The 15,831-nt window shown below is 35.1% G+C and overlaps 1 protein-coding gene across 4 annotated transcripts in view; it reads left to right on the top strand.

Annotated features, from left to right (window-relative positions):
* LOC119069346 (sodium-coupled monocarboxylate transporter 1) overlaps positions 1-5,112 on the top strand; it is a 32,604-nt gene extending 27,492 nt beyond the window's left edge. For all 4 annotated transcript variants that reach the window (XM_037173416.1, XM_037173417.1, XM_037173420.1 and 1 more), the window contains exons 5-13: positions 753-888; positions 950-1,109; positions 1,246-1,464; positions 1,585-1,711; positions 1,924-1,991; positions 2,064-2,142; positions 2,204-2,308; positions 4,096-4,235; positions 4,314-5,112. In XM_037173416.1, the coding sequence (XP_037029311.1) occupies positions 753-888; positions 950-1,109; positions 1,246-1,464; positions 1,585-1,711; positions 1,924-1,991; positions 2,064-2,142; positions 2,204-2,308; positions 4,096-4,235; positions 4,314-4,701 (1,422 nt within the window). In that variant the 3' untranslated portion in view covers positions 4,702-5,112. The remainder of the gene's footprint in view (positions 1-752; positions 889-949; positions 1,110-1,245; positions 1,465-1,584; positions 1,712-1,923; positions 1,992-2,063; positions 2,143-2,203; positions 2,309-4,095; positions 4,236-4,313) is intronic.
* The last annotated feature ends 10,719 nt before the right edge of the window (positions 5,113-15,831 follow it).

Here is a 15,831-nt window from a genome sequence, read left to right as displayed (position 1 = left end):
TTATTAAAATCATGTCGAATTGGATTACTTTTTTGTTATATCCGAAATTAAATGAAATTATTTTTGTTTTGCTCAATATGTACGTACAGTACGGTCGGTGGTGTATTGTGATAAATTATTATTTTTATGCTTTGCCACACGAATTTCTGTGAGTGCATTCATATCAAAACGACAACCATCTGAAACAGCTATATGAACGCAAAAGAAAATAGCATGCTGTACGTACAGAGTCATAAACAGTTTTTATAGTTGAAATGAAATTACAGTCGTCAATTTCAAAGACAGATTAGGAGACCCAGTTCGTCCGTATATAAAGTCCGCTACATAATGTATTAGGTTTTGTTGGTATAAGGAACACATGCCTTGAGTGGTTTATCATTTGCTAAATCAGATTTTGGCGATTAATTTTTAAGAGCAATAAAAATTGCTCCGAAAAATGGTTTTCATTTATGGGAGTTTACAGTGTACAGTGTTTACACTATATTGTAACAGTGTTGCAGAAAAAAACGGAAAATTTAGTAAAAATCTGGCAATTTAAAAGGAACGGAAAATTTGGGAAAAACCGGAAAATTTGGAAAAATCGAAAAGTTTAGGTAAAAATAGGAAAATGTAGGAAAAATTCGAGTCATATATTGGAAAACGTTTACGCTGACTGTAAAGGGAGCCGAATGGTAATGCAGATAGTTTTCCATAATTGAACATGAAATTTTCCATTTCCCTTAATCAAACATCCATTATCATTTAAACTGTAGGGTGGACTGAAAGCAGCTATAACCGCCGACGTCATCCAAGGTATCACAATCATTATCATTTCAATAGTGGTAATCGGTCAAGGTATCTTCGAAAGTGGTGGCATTGCCGAAGTGTATAACATCAATCGAGATAATGGTACGGCATCGATACATTAAGCATGGACAATGGATTCTATTTTAATATCTGAACATTGCAGGCAGGCTACAATTATTCACATTTACCGGTGATTTAACAACGCGTGTGGACACTGGCTCGGCTTACCTGGGTCAATTATTCATTTCATTAAGTATTCTCGGTTGTCAACAAAATTTAGTGCAACGATATTTAAGCATGAAATCCGAAAAGGAGGTTAAACGGTTAGTATGGCATTATATAGCTAGAGCGTAAAACATAAAATTTGCTGTGTAAAAACTGTACAACAACTCTGCAAAACCAAAAACCAAAAAAAAAAGTAGAAAGAAAAAATATCAAATTGATAAAGATAAATTGTAGCACACTGTATGCCAACGTACCCTTCATTGCTGTTTTATTCACATTGCCCTGGATAGTGGGTATGGTCATTTACTCAACATACATCAAGTGTGATCCCCTAGAAGACGGTTACATAACAAAATATGATGAAATATTACCGTTCTTTGTACACGACAAACTAATGTACATTCCTGGATGCTTAGGATTGTTCATGGCGGCGTTGTTCAATGGAGCTTTGTGGTAAATTCCCATTTTTATTCCTATATGTGTTATGTGTTTTATATGTGAAATGAAATTTTCTTTTTAAATTGAAATAAGTTTTGTCTAACATAACGAATTGCCTTTCGTTTCGTTTGCCAGCATTAACGTGTCCAATATTAACTCGGTGGCAACAGTTACTTGGGAGGACTTTTTGGCCCCGTTGCCGCGATTCAGAAGTATGAAAGAGAAAAATCAACTGCCAATGATCAAAATAGTCGGCATAGTGGTGAGTTCTATTGGATTTCGTTTTTAATTCGGCACTGAATTTCCCAATTGAATTGACATTATTGATGTTTCTATCTTGAGGGACTTTTAGCAAACTGTTCAGAGTCAATTATTGAGACAGGTTCAGCCGTATCGAATTTCATGCAGTTCGGTGTACGAACGATGACCGAAAAGAGTCGCACCAATAATTTCCATTTTTTTTTCTCTCTCTAGTACGCATTCATAACATTGGGAGTGGCGTTTGGTGTGGGTCTCTTATCCGGTGTAATCGAAGTGGCTATGTAAGTTTTGTTCGACTCATACAGCGACACCATAAATTACTCCTAATGTAAATATGTCCACTTGATATCCAGGTTGACCAGTTCGATAACAACGGGCCCGTTAGTTGGAGTGTTTCTGTTAGCTGTTCTCGTCCCAATAGCCAACTGGAAGGTTCGCGTAAATTAACTTATTTAACTCGATTATGATATTAACGTTTGACATTTTGCATTAGGGTGCAGCGGCAGGAATGATAACATCGCATATCATAACTGGAACATTCACAATTGGAAGCTACATCATGGATTTACCGTCTCAAGTACTGACAACATCTACTGAGGTGAGTAGAAGTGTGCAAGTTGAAACTGGGCGATGTTCATGTTCATGCAAGTGCTGCAACTGTATGAACTGCATAAAGATAATTCTAGCGATTCGACAAAAAAAGTGTGAAATGATGTACAGTTGAAGGGTAGCAGAGCCCATTGTATTCCGTACACAATACACTCTATTCATCACTAAAGCATCAACTACAGCACTTATAGCAAAAATCTTAATGTACAGTTTAGCGCGGAGCTATAAAGCATATGCTTCAGACTTATAGTAGGGTGAGGAAGATAGTGTCCGTCTATATCTTGTTTTTAAATGTCGCATGAACGGTATTTTGTTAAGCACTTGAATTCGTAGAGAGTGATTCTTTTGAATTTCGACTGACCGAAATCGGCGCTATTTTTTTCCGGGACTTTTTTATATATGCCTAGTTAGGCCTTGGTGCCTAGGCCCCAAAACCAGTCTCAGATATTTTTGATATTCCATACCTGGCTGGTTGTAAGCGGCCAAAAGTCGAAAAATGAGGTTTCGTAGTTCGGATTTCATTTCCGTAAGGTGGCGAGGACACGGGCGTGTATGGGTTCGTTGGAAAGCTGAGGTCAAGTACTCCTGGGGCAAATATTAACTTCATAAAATTTGCTGATAATCGGCCGAAAATATGACTTCTGGAAAATTTCTCAGAATCGATGGAACCTCCGTGAACTTTGATGAGAGCTGTGACCTCACTAATGCAATTATTTGATTAAATTATTACTTATTATGAATGTGGAGGACCTCAGCTTTACACCGATATCCATATTTAGTAGTTTGGTACGTGACTACGTAACAGATGAAAACTGTGTGTTTCACTCCGCCAAACTAGTAAATATGCGTATCGCTGTAAAGCTGAGGCCTTCCACATTCACAATAAGTAATAATTTTATCAAATAATTGCATTAGTGAGGTCACAGCTCTCATCAAAGTTCACGGAGGTTCCATCGATTCTGAGAAATTTTCCAGAAGTCATATTTTCGGCCGATTATCAGCAAATTTTATGAAGTTAATATTTGCCCCAGGAGTACTTGACCTCAGCTTTCCAACGAACCCATACACGCCCGTGTCCTCGCCACCTTACGGAAATGAAATCCGAACTACGAAACCTCATTTTTCGACTTTTGGCCGCTTACAACCAGCCAGGTATGGAATATCAAAAATATCTGAGACTGGTTTTGGGGCCTAGGCACCAAGGCCTAACTAGGCATATATAAAAAAGTCCCGGAAAAAAATAGCGCCGATTTCGGTCAGTCGAAATTCAAAAGAATCCCTCAGAATAACTCCTTTCGGTGACACACGTCGACTACAGTGGATGTTTAGTTCTCGTATAAGAAAACAAAACAAACGTTTTACAGCTGACAGCGCTAAGAATAAAGATATTGAAGCCAGACACTCTGATACGTTTACCCCCTTTGTTGTGGAAGATCTTCACTTTTACTTCCAGACTGGAACTTCCACTAACATCACACGAAGATAGAAAATAACTCAACATTGAGATGTGTAAATCAGTCGCACGATTTTTGTTTCTCTGCGGATGTTTACTTCCCTTCATCAACTTTCACGACTATCTAAGCGTACGATTTTCCAAAATTTACATAATAATTCCAAGACACAAAAAACGACACATTTCATTTATGCTTCTTTCAACTGGTAAAGCTATTAAAAGCAGGTCCAAACGATATGCGAATTCGTTTAATGAAAGGGAACGGCAACACGAAAATTCAATTAGCAAATAACAATATTTTTTGTGTGTTGTGCTCGCAACAGGGATGCACCAATACAACATTTTCTCCGTGGATAACGAAATCAGAGGCGAGCTGGTTGTCCCAAACAAGTCCCGTTGAAATTGGCTGGACAGATAATGAAAATTCATTTCTACTAAAACACGAAACAACCATACCAGAAAGGTAAGCGGCCACCACCAGCAAAAAATTAAATTTATTTTATGTCTGTACCAGTTCTCTGTACCAATTTTGTCTTTTCAGAACACCACTCTCGTCCGTATTCGGTATGAGCTATATGTATTACAGTGCGCTGGGAACATTTGTTACAATATTTGTTGCATGCATTGTCAGCAAATTGACTTACAACAAAGAGGAACAATGTGACGATAAACTGCTCAATCCGGCAGTGATTAAACTTAGAAATTATTTTTACAAAAAGTCGCAGTCAGACGTCGAACAGAACAAAGTGAACGAACACGATAATTTGGGTTATGAAATTGAATCGGACACAAATGCAAATAGTACAAAGGCTACAAATAATATTAACGATATTGAATCGGATGGTATTACTCAAGTCGATCAAGAAGCTCTATCGAAATCATATTTTGACTTGAAGCCGAAAGAGGTTTATCGACAAATTCCTGAATAAGATTTTAACAATTTTGTAATTTTTCTCTGATTTCTTTCTGTCGTTTTTTTTAAATGTTTCATCCAACTGATCGAATTAATAGGAATTATGATTTTGCCATAATATTTTAGGTTTTTAATCGATAAGCGTGGATTTATTGAAATGATTTTTTTTTGTGTCTCTTATTGCGCCCAGTTGTATAAGCCTGAACTTTTGACTATTATAATTTATGCACAATTTTAGTTAAGCATTGAAATAATTTTTATTATTTTTTTTTAAATTTAAACGACGACCGGTTTCATAAAATGTTGATATTTTGTAGTAGATTTAAATGATTTAGATTGTAGACAAATGCTCTCAAAAAAAAAAAAAAAAAATTGGTATCGTCCCAACAAACTGAGATGAATTATTATAAAATATTTTTACACTTAACGTCGACTGTGTTTGCATTTTTTTTTCCTCACCCAGTTAAAATGCAATGGAGTACCTTCAGTGCAATAAATCTGCAACCGTTACCGCGTTTCGCTTGCGCTTGTCGAATGGTTTTATGCTGTTTACATTTCATTATAGTCATTTCGCGAAGTTCTCTGTCACCATTTTACAGCAAAACCACACACAGCCGTCAGCTATTTTATATTGTGGAAAGTTTTAAATTGCATTTCAGAGATGGGAAACTACACTCGAAACGATATTGACATCATCAATTACAAATTTTGGTTTCGAACATTTTTCCGCATTTCATTTTGCATTTTTTACGTTTCCGAAACCATCTTTTTGCGTCAACGACGAGAGAAAAACTAGTGCGATGAAATTGGATTAATGTGGTCTTATATATGGTCGATTGAATTGTTGCAACAAATGAAGTTAAAGGTTTTTTGTGTTAAAAATGGTTGGCGATACTTTTCGAACGAAGGAAATAATTGGTCTGCTCAAGTGAATGCAATATGCAAATAAACTTGATGTTGGAACAAATGTAAACATTTGAACCGTTTGTATAACAATCACAGTGTTTTATACGTGTAAACACCTCACATGCTCGAGGATAAGCTCAATTAGACAGTATAAACATCAATATATATTACTGCCATTTGATGGGAACATAGAGGCTTGCCGAATAGTCAAATAATTTTACTTGCAGCAACAGGGCCGTAGCTACTAATGGGCTAATGGGCTAATGAGCCCGCCCTGAAATCTTGCGAGCCCACCCTGGAACTTCTAGAGTTCATCTGGAAATTCTGTTAACTTAAAGACATATCGATTGAAGTTGATGTCTCTCATATGCCTTATGTATTTATCAACCTAATTCTGTTTGTTCATTTGCTGTGTATATCTTCTAAGTTCATAAAAAAAGTCTCGCTGCGCGGCTATTTACATAGTAGAGACTTAAAACAATTTTGAGTTTTAATGCAGGACGCTGTATGAAAAACATTCAAGATGCTCAAAGCGTTTTTTCCTTCAACCTTTGGCTATCCTAATCCCGAATTACCTTTGATCGACGTGTTGAGACAAAAACTTGTTTAGTTGTTTAAACACGAAATTTTTGAAATTTTTCATTTTTGAGTCATCAAGTACTTTTGTTCATCTAAATCCTGATCAAGGTTTGAGGGCTCGGAATCGGGTAAATTCAGGTCAAAAATGAATGCTTTAGGTCTGACCTACGCTGAAAGCTGAAGGTCATAAAAGATGTTCAGCGTTCACTTGGCTCAGTAGCTACATTTTTCGCATTTTGAATTTTAAATGGTCGTCAACAAGTAACTTCCAGTGTAGCTACATGACTTTGTTAATGACATTGAACAGCTTTTCTGTACGATTTGCTTTCTCATAAAAAAGCATTCGTTCTTGAACTACTAAAACCTGATAAGCTTCTAAAGATGTCGGATCATGGCAGCGGTTTTCATAGACAAGTTGAGACGGCTGTTGCACCGCTAGAAAATTTTTGGAAGTTTTTTTCTCAAAAATTTCATGTTCTTGATTAAAAATATTTCCTCAGCTTTCTGACTTCAAGATCACTGACAAAAAGTAAAAATTTTAGATCAGCCTGTAGTTTCTTGTTTGGAACAAATCGAAGCTATTCAGAGGATTTTGTGTTTCCTTAGTTTCTTCAACCCTTAACAAAGTTCAAAGAAGAGTCGAGAAGAGTACAACTTTTGGCTGGAAGTAATTTTTTTTATGAAGCAGTGACTTCAAAAGTTATACTAAAAGACATCATTATTTATAATTTTGAACTACATTTAACATACAAGCATGGATTTTAAAAAGGCAGTACGTTTTCGAAATCTAATTTTTTTTGTAGTCAATTCTTTGAGTCTTTCTTGAGGGGATGGCCATTTCTTAAATTTTAAAAAAATGAAAGGGCGTTGTTGCAATAGCGAAGTCGGCATCAAATGGTCATCCTGACTACCGATGTTATGTTCAAAAGAAATCAAATGAAAATTGAAATTGTCTCTATCATTATTACTGAAAAAAATTCGCTCGCTCCGCTCGCGTTGTCACAACTAACAATCTAGTTTTAGTAAACACAAACAAAAATAGTGTAATAAATTACGACAATCGTTTTAACATTTACTTCTGCACAATAAACGTAAAGCTTTTTATAAAGTTTCAATCTAAGGGCTTGAGCCCGCCCTGAAAATCTTGTCTAGCTACGGCCCTGTAGCAGCAATGAAACTTTCGCAAGGGGCATACCGTTGACACTTGCGATCATTTTCATTTTCGCAGGGCCTCAAAAGTATAGTACATATTATGCAATTATGCATCTGTGTCCAAATGTTTATTTTGACGAGTTGGTGATAGTGATCCTAAGCCGAAGGCGCGGATTATAATCCAACTCGTCAAAATAAACATTTGGACACAGATGCATAGCATTTTTTATGTGTCCATGCAAAGATAAACCCAAACTCCCTCTCCGAGCTGATGCATAATGTTGGTCTTAACCACACAGAGACATATAAAATAGCTTACGTAATTGTTTGGTGATTGTTAATTTACCACGAGGGATTATAGCTCTCGCCTTCGGCTCTGGCTACAAACGTCCTTTACGGCAAATAAAAATTTCGAAGCAAGGACGTAATGTACTATTAAATAACTGATAGAAGGAGGATATCAAAAATTTAAAAATGGAGACCACCTAAATAGCCATAATTGCCTGCGCATACCAATTTATCTCCCCCAACGTCATAGAGATTACATTCAAAATAAAATTCGATTCCGTATACCATATACTGCTCTAAGTGCATACGAAAACCCAAGAACAAATCCCTATCCCTCCCGCAAAAACATGTTCAAAACCTGAAATCAAAGTCATACCTAAAGCCGATAAATAAGGGTTCTTGACAGGGTTGTCTGATGGCCAGTATGTAGCTGAAGGGTGCGTAAGATAATATTTGAATTCTAGTTCGATATTTATTAGTTCGACCGATACATATTATAATCGTTCGATGGTATGCACGATTACATCGGTCGATTGACTGCTTCCGGAATATCTCGATCAATCATATATGTAATTTATATGTCCTTGACGGTATTTCTTTAACTTTATGTATGTTTTGTAAAAGAAATAATGCGATCGCTGTAATTGGCTTCACGTTACATTTCTTACAAATCAAAGTTAGTTTAACAAAAATGATCAAAATTAAAGCAATTTTGAATAAGCTAACGGATCGAGCTCACCGAAGACACATTGCATTGCACACCTATTCTAACACATCGTATACCAATTATAAAACGCAAGCAACTACAAAAAAAGATCAGGGGTAGTTATTGAATGACCGAATTAGTATTTTTGTAAGCAATGTAAGTATTATTCCCTTGACTGAAAGTCAGGGTCTTACACCAGAAAATACCGAAAAATGTGGGTAACAAAAAGGTTCACTGTGATTGAAAATGTATGAAATGCTATGAAAAACGTTAAATGTGGGTAACAAAAAATCGTTGAGGGCACGATAACTTGAGTAATTTTTATGTAGGCTATGTAGGACTAAGGATCTGGAAGCTATCCGAGAAAAACGGGATTTTACACTGTTGATTATAGCCTCAATCGAAAAAGATTACTTTGATGAAATTTTATTTTGTTGCGTAGTGTGTGTAAATCATAATCTGACGTAACAAAAAGGTAATTGAACAGAATAAAGTCGAAGCATTATAATTTGATCGATTCTATTCATTTTTAAATAATTGTAGTTTTTCAAGAAATCATTTCGAAAACATTACAGTATAAAAGCTTACACATGCGCACTAGAGCTGTTTACTAGCGGTATACCTGCGGGTAATCCGTTCAAATGCATGTGTCTAAGCTTTTATACTGTAATGTTTTCGAAATGATTTCTTCGAAAACTACAATTATTTAAAAATGAATTAAATGATTAGAATCGATCAAATTATAATGCTCCGACTTTATTTTGGTCCAAAATTAAGATGAGAAAATTTTCAGTGTATTTTGGTCCAAAATTAAGATGAGAAAATTTTCAGTGTATTTTGGTCCAAAATTAATATGAGAAAATTTTCAGTGTATTTTGGTCCAAAATAAATTTTTTTATAATAATTTTGGACCAAAATACACTGAAAATTTTCTCATGTTAATTTTGGACCAAAATACACTGAAAATTTTCTCATCTTAATTTTGGACCAAAATACACTGAAAATTTTCTCATCTTAATTTTGGACCAAAATACACTGAAAATTTTCACATCTTAATTTTGGACCAAAATACACTGAAAATTTTCACATCTTAATTTTGGACCAAAATGCACTGAAAATTTTCACATCTTAATTTTGGACCAAAATGCACTGAAAATTTTCTCATCTTAATTTTGGACCAAAATGCACTGAAAATTTTCACATCTTAATTTTGGACCAAAATGCACTGAAAATTTTCACATCTTAATTTTGGACCAAAATGCACTGAAAATTTTCACATCTTAATTTTGGACCAAAATACACTGAAAATTTTCTCATATTAATTTTGGGCCAAAATACAATGAAAATTTTCACATCTTAATTTTGGACCAAAATGCACTGAAAATTTTCACATCTTAATTTTGGACCAAAATACACTGAAAATTTTCTCATCGCCCTCACTTGGAAGGGCTGACATTTAGGGTTTAGCAAAATGTCAGCATTCGGCACATTTCAAGTGAATGCGTTCAGCTCTAATGCGCATGTGTAAGCTTTTATACTGTAATGTTTTCGAAATGATTTTTTGAAAAACTACAATTATTTAAAAATGAATTAAATGAGTAGAATCGATCAAATTATATGCTTCCACTTTAATAGACAGCTCATACGAGTGGGAAGTTTACAGCCAGAGCGAAGCGAGGGCCGTAATCTACACGAGTCATATTTTATTTATGATTTGAGGTTGATTGAAAATCTTGAAAATTGAAAATTGATAAGAAAATTGAGAGCTCAAAAAGTGGTCAAAAATCATTCCACCTTACGCTCGATGGTTTCCAAGAATTTTTTTTGTCAAATTTTACTGTCATCTGCGTGGAGTCATTAATATAGTAAATATCTGATGTATTAAACGCGACAAGTTTTTATGAATACGTCAAAAATACATTTAGAAAAGTGTTAGTCAAGGGACCTGACCCGCCCAAAAGGTGGGACCTAGTGATCTATCTCCCAATTTCTTACACGGTAATTTAATGTCGGTTAATGAACGTGGTAACGGCTTACCACTACCACTAAAGACACGGAATACGGCTACTTAGCCGTAGTTTACTAAAAGGTGAGATTTGCCATAACAACCCAACCAATAATAGTGTTTTATGCTACAAAGACTGTAAAAGATGTTTGATGTTTAAGAAATGGTTCGAAGCAAGGCTGAATATGAATAAAATTCGATACAAACAACGAGCAGAGAAATGATAACAGATAGTGTTGCTGCAGCCTGACCGAAAAAAAAAACACCATCTGTTATCATTTCTCTGCCAACGAAAGTCCTAATGTTTTTTCAGGTACGATCAAAATGTTCCAGTATGCAGTAAGTTCTGTTTATTAAACGCATCTTGTCTCTTATTTTTCAGTTCGGACGAGTTTAGACCATCGATATAGTATAGTGTAGATTGAAAATTCGGAAATATGTCACACACACAACGACACAACACAAAATAAAGCTAAGTGACATTAAAAAGTACATTCAAAAAGGAAAGGGACATTAAGATTTTAAAATATTTGTATGGCTTTATTCCGCGCGCTTTCTTAGAACGTAAGGTAAGCTACGTTACACATACATACATACATTATTTCCGCACAAACGTTCTTTGTGTTTGCTAATCTACCCTATTTTATATCGATGGTTTGGACTGTGTAGAACGGGCAAGGAAGTTAGAATGTTTGTTTCGGGTGTATTGGTTATCTTGGGAGCGTAAGTCAATCCGGAATCACCTGTAGCTGTTGTCAATCTATGTACTACGGCCAGACACGAAGTCAATTACGGACAAGATATAAAGAACATCTTTCATCAAGAATGTTCTTAGATTTTTAAGGTTATTTTGAAAAACATTTCAACATTTTTCTCAACCAAATATTGGTCAATAACGACACATATAATAGTATTTTACATGACTAGGGATAAAAAGATGAAAAGTAGAGTTTTCGTGTGAATTTTGTTGATCCGAGGCGAAGCCGAGGTCAATAAACACACGAAAACGAGATTTTTCATTTTTATCCCGAGTTATGTAATGGATTTTACATGCTGAGGGCGTCGAAAGACGTGCTTCAAACATGAAAAGTACGGTTTTCGACGCATGTAGCATGTAAAGGACTTTGAATGAAAGAATTTGCAAATGGTCCATTGCTTTTTAAAACTCTTTTCTTTCTGAAAGAATGGGAGACCATGCCTATAGAACCATTTTGAAGAATATTGTGTGAAACAATATTGTTAAATTTGTGTAATGGAATGGTTGGGTTACACAGATTTGGCGGGTAAGTAAAAACAACCAGAACCGTGCAGCCATCTGCCATATGAAATGAACAAGAAGAAACGTTGCTCTTTAATTTTGCTTTACTGTAGCAGTCTTTTTTAAAAAAAAGAACAGAAACCGCAACGAACTTCTCTCAATGAGTGCATACGATCCAAACATATATTTATGCAAGTATTATCTCATTATTGATGCATAAAAACTTAATATCACATCTGCTCATTGCTCACTCTAGCGTCTGTAAATTGATATGCGATTATGATTCGTTTTTACAAATAACATCCAATCATAGCGTGTTTCAATTTAGCGAACTAATTAAAATTATTGAATTAAAATAAAAACGAAATGTCACAATATTAAGAAATCGACCGAGAAACATTATTCAATATTCGAAATGCAACAAGTCAATTAATAATAATGAAAAAATAATCTCATTTTGCATTATTTTCAATTAATAAAGCGAAGAGAAAAAAATGAAACGTTATACAGTCAAAGTGACGAAAAAAATGAACAGGAATTTAAAATCTGATAAATTTGAAAGTTGTCCCGAAACACCAACTACCAAACTAAGACATTTCTTTCAAAGAATTTAGCTCAGCTGAGTACCTTGAAAAGTTTTCTTGATCGATGTCATTGCCATTTAACAGTCGCACGAGTTTAATAGCACTTCATTTATGAACAAATTGTTATAATAATTAATGCATAGAGGAAGGAGTGAGTTTTTTCGCTTACCTTTTTTTTTCTCTCCAGCACTCGTTTGACTGACATATATCTAATGTATTTTCGCATTTTATTCGATGAATAATCTTAAGCGATCTATTTATAACTATGTGTTGTGTTGAGTTATTAATTTCGTTTCTGTTATTTTATTCTCAAATTTTTTTTTTCGTTCATTGACAAAAATTATGGGTATTATTTCGGTTCATAATTGAAAGTGTTTTTATTGAATATTTTTGTGTCAGGCTTAATTAATTCGAATGGTTATTTATGGTGGATTAAATTGAACTTGACCAAAAAATAATTAAAATCTAAAAGCCTTTCATGACACAACAATAACATGATCATCAAAAATAGCGTACAATGTATGCGCCACATATGTGTTTGCCTTACAACGAGGATCGAAAGTGAGGAAAAATCGTTTTTACGCGAAGTTTCCAAACAACACCATGGCCAAATCGTGCTATGAATTTTGTCTTTATGATGACGTTATTACACTTGCATAGGAATCACCTAACCCTTAATCAGACTCGAATTTACAAAAATAGACTCTCCAAAAATCTTTACTATTTAGAACTAAAGGCAACAAACATATTGTTCCTCTCCTGCTTGAAAAATGATTTTTCCGATTTAAAACTTGTCTGTCACGACAGGCCCTTCAACAGAATTTTATTGACCTTCCATCATCTTAAGCGTACACTAAACGTCGAACTTACTTTTCGGTAATTGCGTCAGTAAATTTAGTGACTTCGGTAATTTCATCGGTAAATTCGGTAATTCAAATTACGAATAAGAGGCCATCGTCACTCGTTTTTGTCCCAGGAGTATGTTACCTTTCGTCGAGAGTTAAGCGACTCGGGTAAGCGTCAAGAGGTAAGTGACTCGGGTAAGCGTTGAGAGGTAAGCAACTCGGGTAAATGCAGACGGAATAGGGGCCAATTTGGATAAATGTAAGGTAATGTTGGGTGAAAGGTGACGGGTAAGTGTTCAGAAGTAAGTGATGTCTGTAGGGATGGGCTTGATATCTAATTTCCGGCCTAAGAGTAATTATACTTAGAGAGGAATTTTCGAACAAAATTACATAAAATATGTGGTCTCAACATGAAATACGAAATGTTTGGTAGTGTCTTAATTAACTGGGAAAATTGAACTATCAAAAAGCGTCAGCGCATACAAGTATTGGTGAAAAATCGAAGAAATACCGGTCTAGGTATAATTTGTCTAAGTTTCCGGCAGTGAAGCGTTTTCTAACCTTTCGCGAATTACCGCAAATGTTTTCGCTAAGAAAGTTTCGTCATTGTTGCATTGGCGACCCGTTCCAGTTAATCGATGTGCAGGTTCATTATATTTACTTATTGGCCCCAACGGATTCAATTATTTTGCGTTCGGTCCACATTTTACTGAATGCTGAACGAAAACACGAACTTTTTGCGGTACGTGTCACCCAAAAATACATTTCATTGTTTTCAATTATATATCTGATTTTAAACGGAATTTATATCTTCGTATTATTTGAATTTATATTAATCCCATGATGCTCGAAACTGGAATGAAACATGACTATTATATTCCTATTGAACGTATTATACGGCAGAACTAACTAACTATGTAAAATGTCAACCGGTCGTATATCAAAAATACATGTAAGCCCCCAATCCCCAAATTTAACCCTAAAATATTTTGCGTACTTGTTGTAAAAAGAAGTATTTTGGAAGGATAAGAAAAAATGGTTATCCTAGGTACCATAAAAGGCATATAAATGTAATCAAATTTAAGTGAAATGTACCCATATTACAATATTTTACTATGCTGATTTTATGATGTTGCTTAAAGGTGCGCTTTAGTCACCGGTTACGATTACGACACAAAACTGGGTATTATAAAAGTTAAATTATTGTTGAAATGCTACTTGGGGGTAAATGAATTATTATATACACTACGAGGCTAATCATATTTAGAAAATGAACGTGCCTGGTAGCACAGTTTATGATATTCGTTTTTTTTTCTGCTTTTCTTTCTCTTCGTTTTCATTATAATCTTGCGTTATTTTTGAAGTTAATGCCGAAGTAAATACGGTGTTAGTGAAGGAAAATATTGAAGATACTTTAAGAGGATGAAAAAGAAATGATTTTTTTTTTGCAGTGTTTCATATATTGTGGGCTGAGGTTTCATATAAGAATAATTTATCCGCATGCAAATGCGCGAAGGGTTGCACTCAAATACGACGTATGAATGAACGAGTATTTGATATGACATGTGACGATTGAGGGTGAAGAGCGGTGGTAATTGTTTTATGTTATGGTAAAATATGTTATGGTTAGTACGTTAATCATGACAAATTTAATGCCCCCATTCCACGCACGCAAAGTGAATTGACAATTTTTGACGCTATCTTTTGATCCCATCTTTCACTTAGTGTGCGTGGTGTATTTTGTGAATGAAGCTTAATGATCAGAAGATCTGATTCAGATCACCCAATGTTGTCAATCAAAAAGGAAACCTCTTACTGGCACTTGTGACATCAATAAAATTCTATAGTGTTGAAATACTCTACAGGATGATTCATCGTGCGTGGGTAGTGTTGAGTTTGACAAATCATGTTAAAGGTATTTAGGAAAATCGCAGGTTATGTAAAAAAAAATCTTGTAAAACTGTGAACACTACTTGTGCACAACGGAAGTAAACAACAGATTTTGAAGAAAATTTGTAATGATATTGTTTATGATATTGTAATTTGGTATTGGTATACTTACGACTTAAATACAAATGTTGGGCAGCGACGCGACGCATGACAACACTGATCTACATCCGTTTAATTCAGCAACAGGATTATCTGATTCGGCTGAGAATTATTGACAGTCGAATTCCCGGAAGATCGTTCATTTATGATTTTGATTTTTGATTATAGCGACCTAGATTGATTCAAGGCGAACGGCTAATTTTATTTGATTTTAAATCGGATGTCTGGATTAAAATTAAACGTGTGTTCTGGTCTACTTTGTGATTATGGTCTAACCAGGTTGCACTTGAGCACCGAAGTCTTCATCGTTGTTTTGGATTTCATCTGGTAAAGTATCATCATGTGCCGGACCGGAACATTGGGCGTTTCAAATGTAATATTTTCCGAATTGAGATTGTCTGGGCTGGGCTTTAAGTAAAACTTAGTTTTGGTTGTAGTAGTCGTTTGACCGGATCTACGTGAGCAGTTTAACGAAATTTTCATAAACTGCTCAGTTTTCTCGGGGCTGGTGAAACTGCGTCAATCAAAATTAACTTTTATTTAAAGCTACCACATTTGTGGTCCTTATTGCAGTCGTACATTTTCGAAAAAAAAATCTGGTGGAAAGTTATCATCATAAGTAAACCAGACCCGGGCGCCGGCGTTAGCCGCACGGGCTCTTTTAAGCGTGTATTTTACACATTGTGTGTAAAATCTTTTTAAAAGAGTGTACTTTACACACACTTGCAACAAGAAGAAAACAAACGAAAACGATGACTTTCTGAAGAAACGTCG

The sequence above is a fragment of the Bradysia coprophila genome, assembly GCF_014529535.1.
Source record: "Bradysia coprophila strain Holo2 chromosome X unlocalized genomic scaffold, BU_Bcop_v1 contig_26, whole genome shotgun sequence".
NCBI lineage: Eukaryota > Metazoa > Arthropoda > Insecta > Diptera > Sciaridae > Bradysia > Bradysia coprophila.
This window is presented reverse-complemented; position numbering and strand designations above follow the sequence as displayed.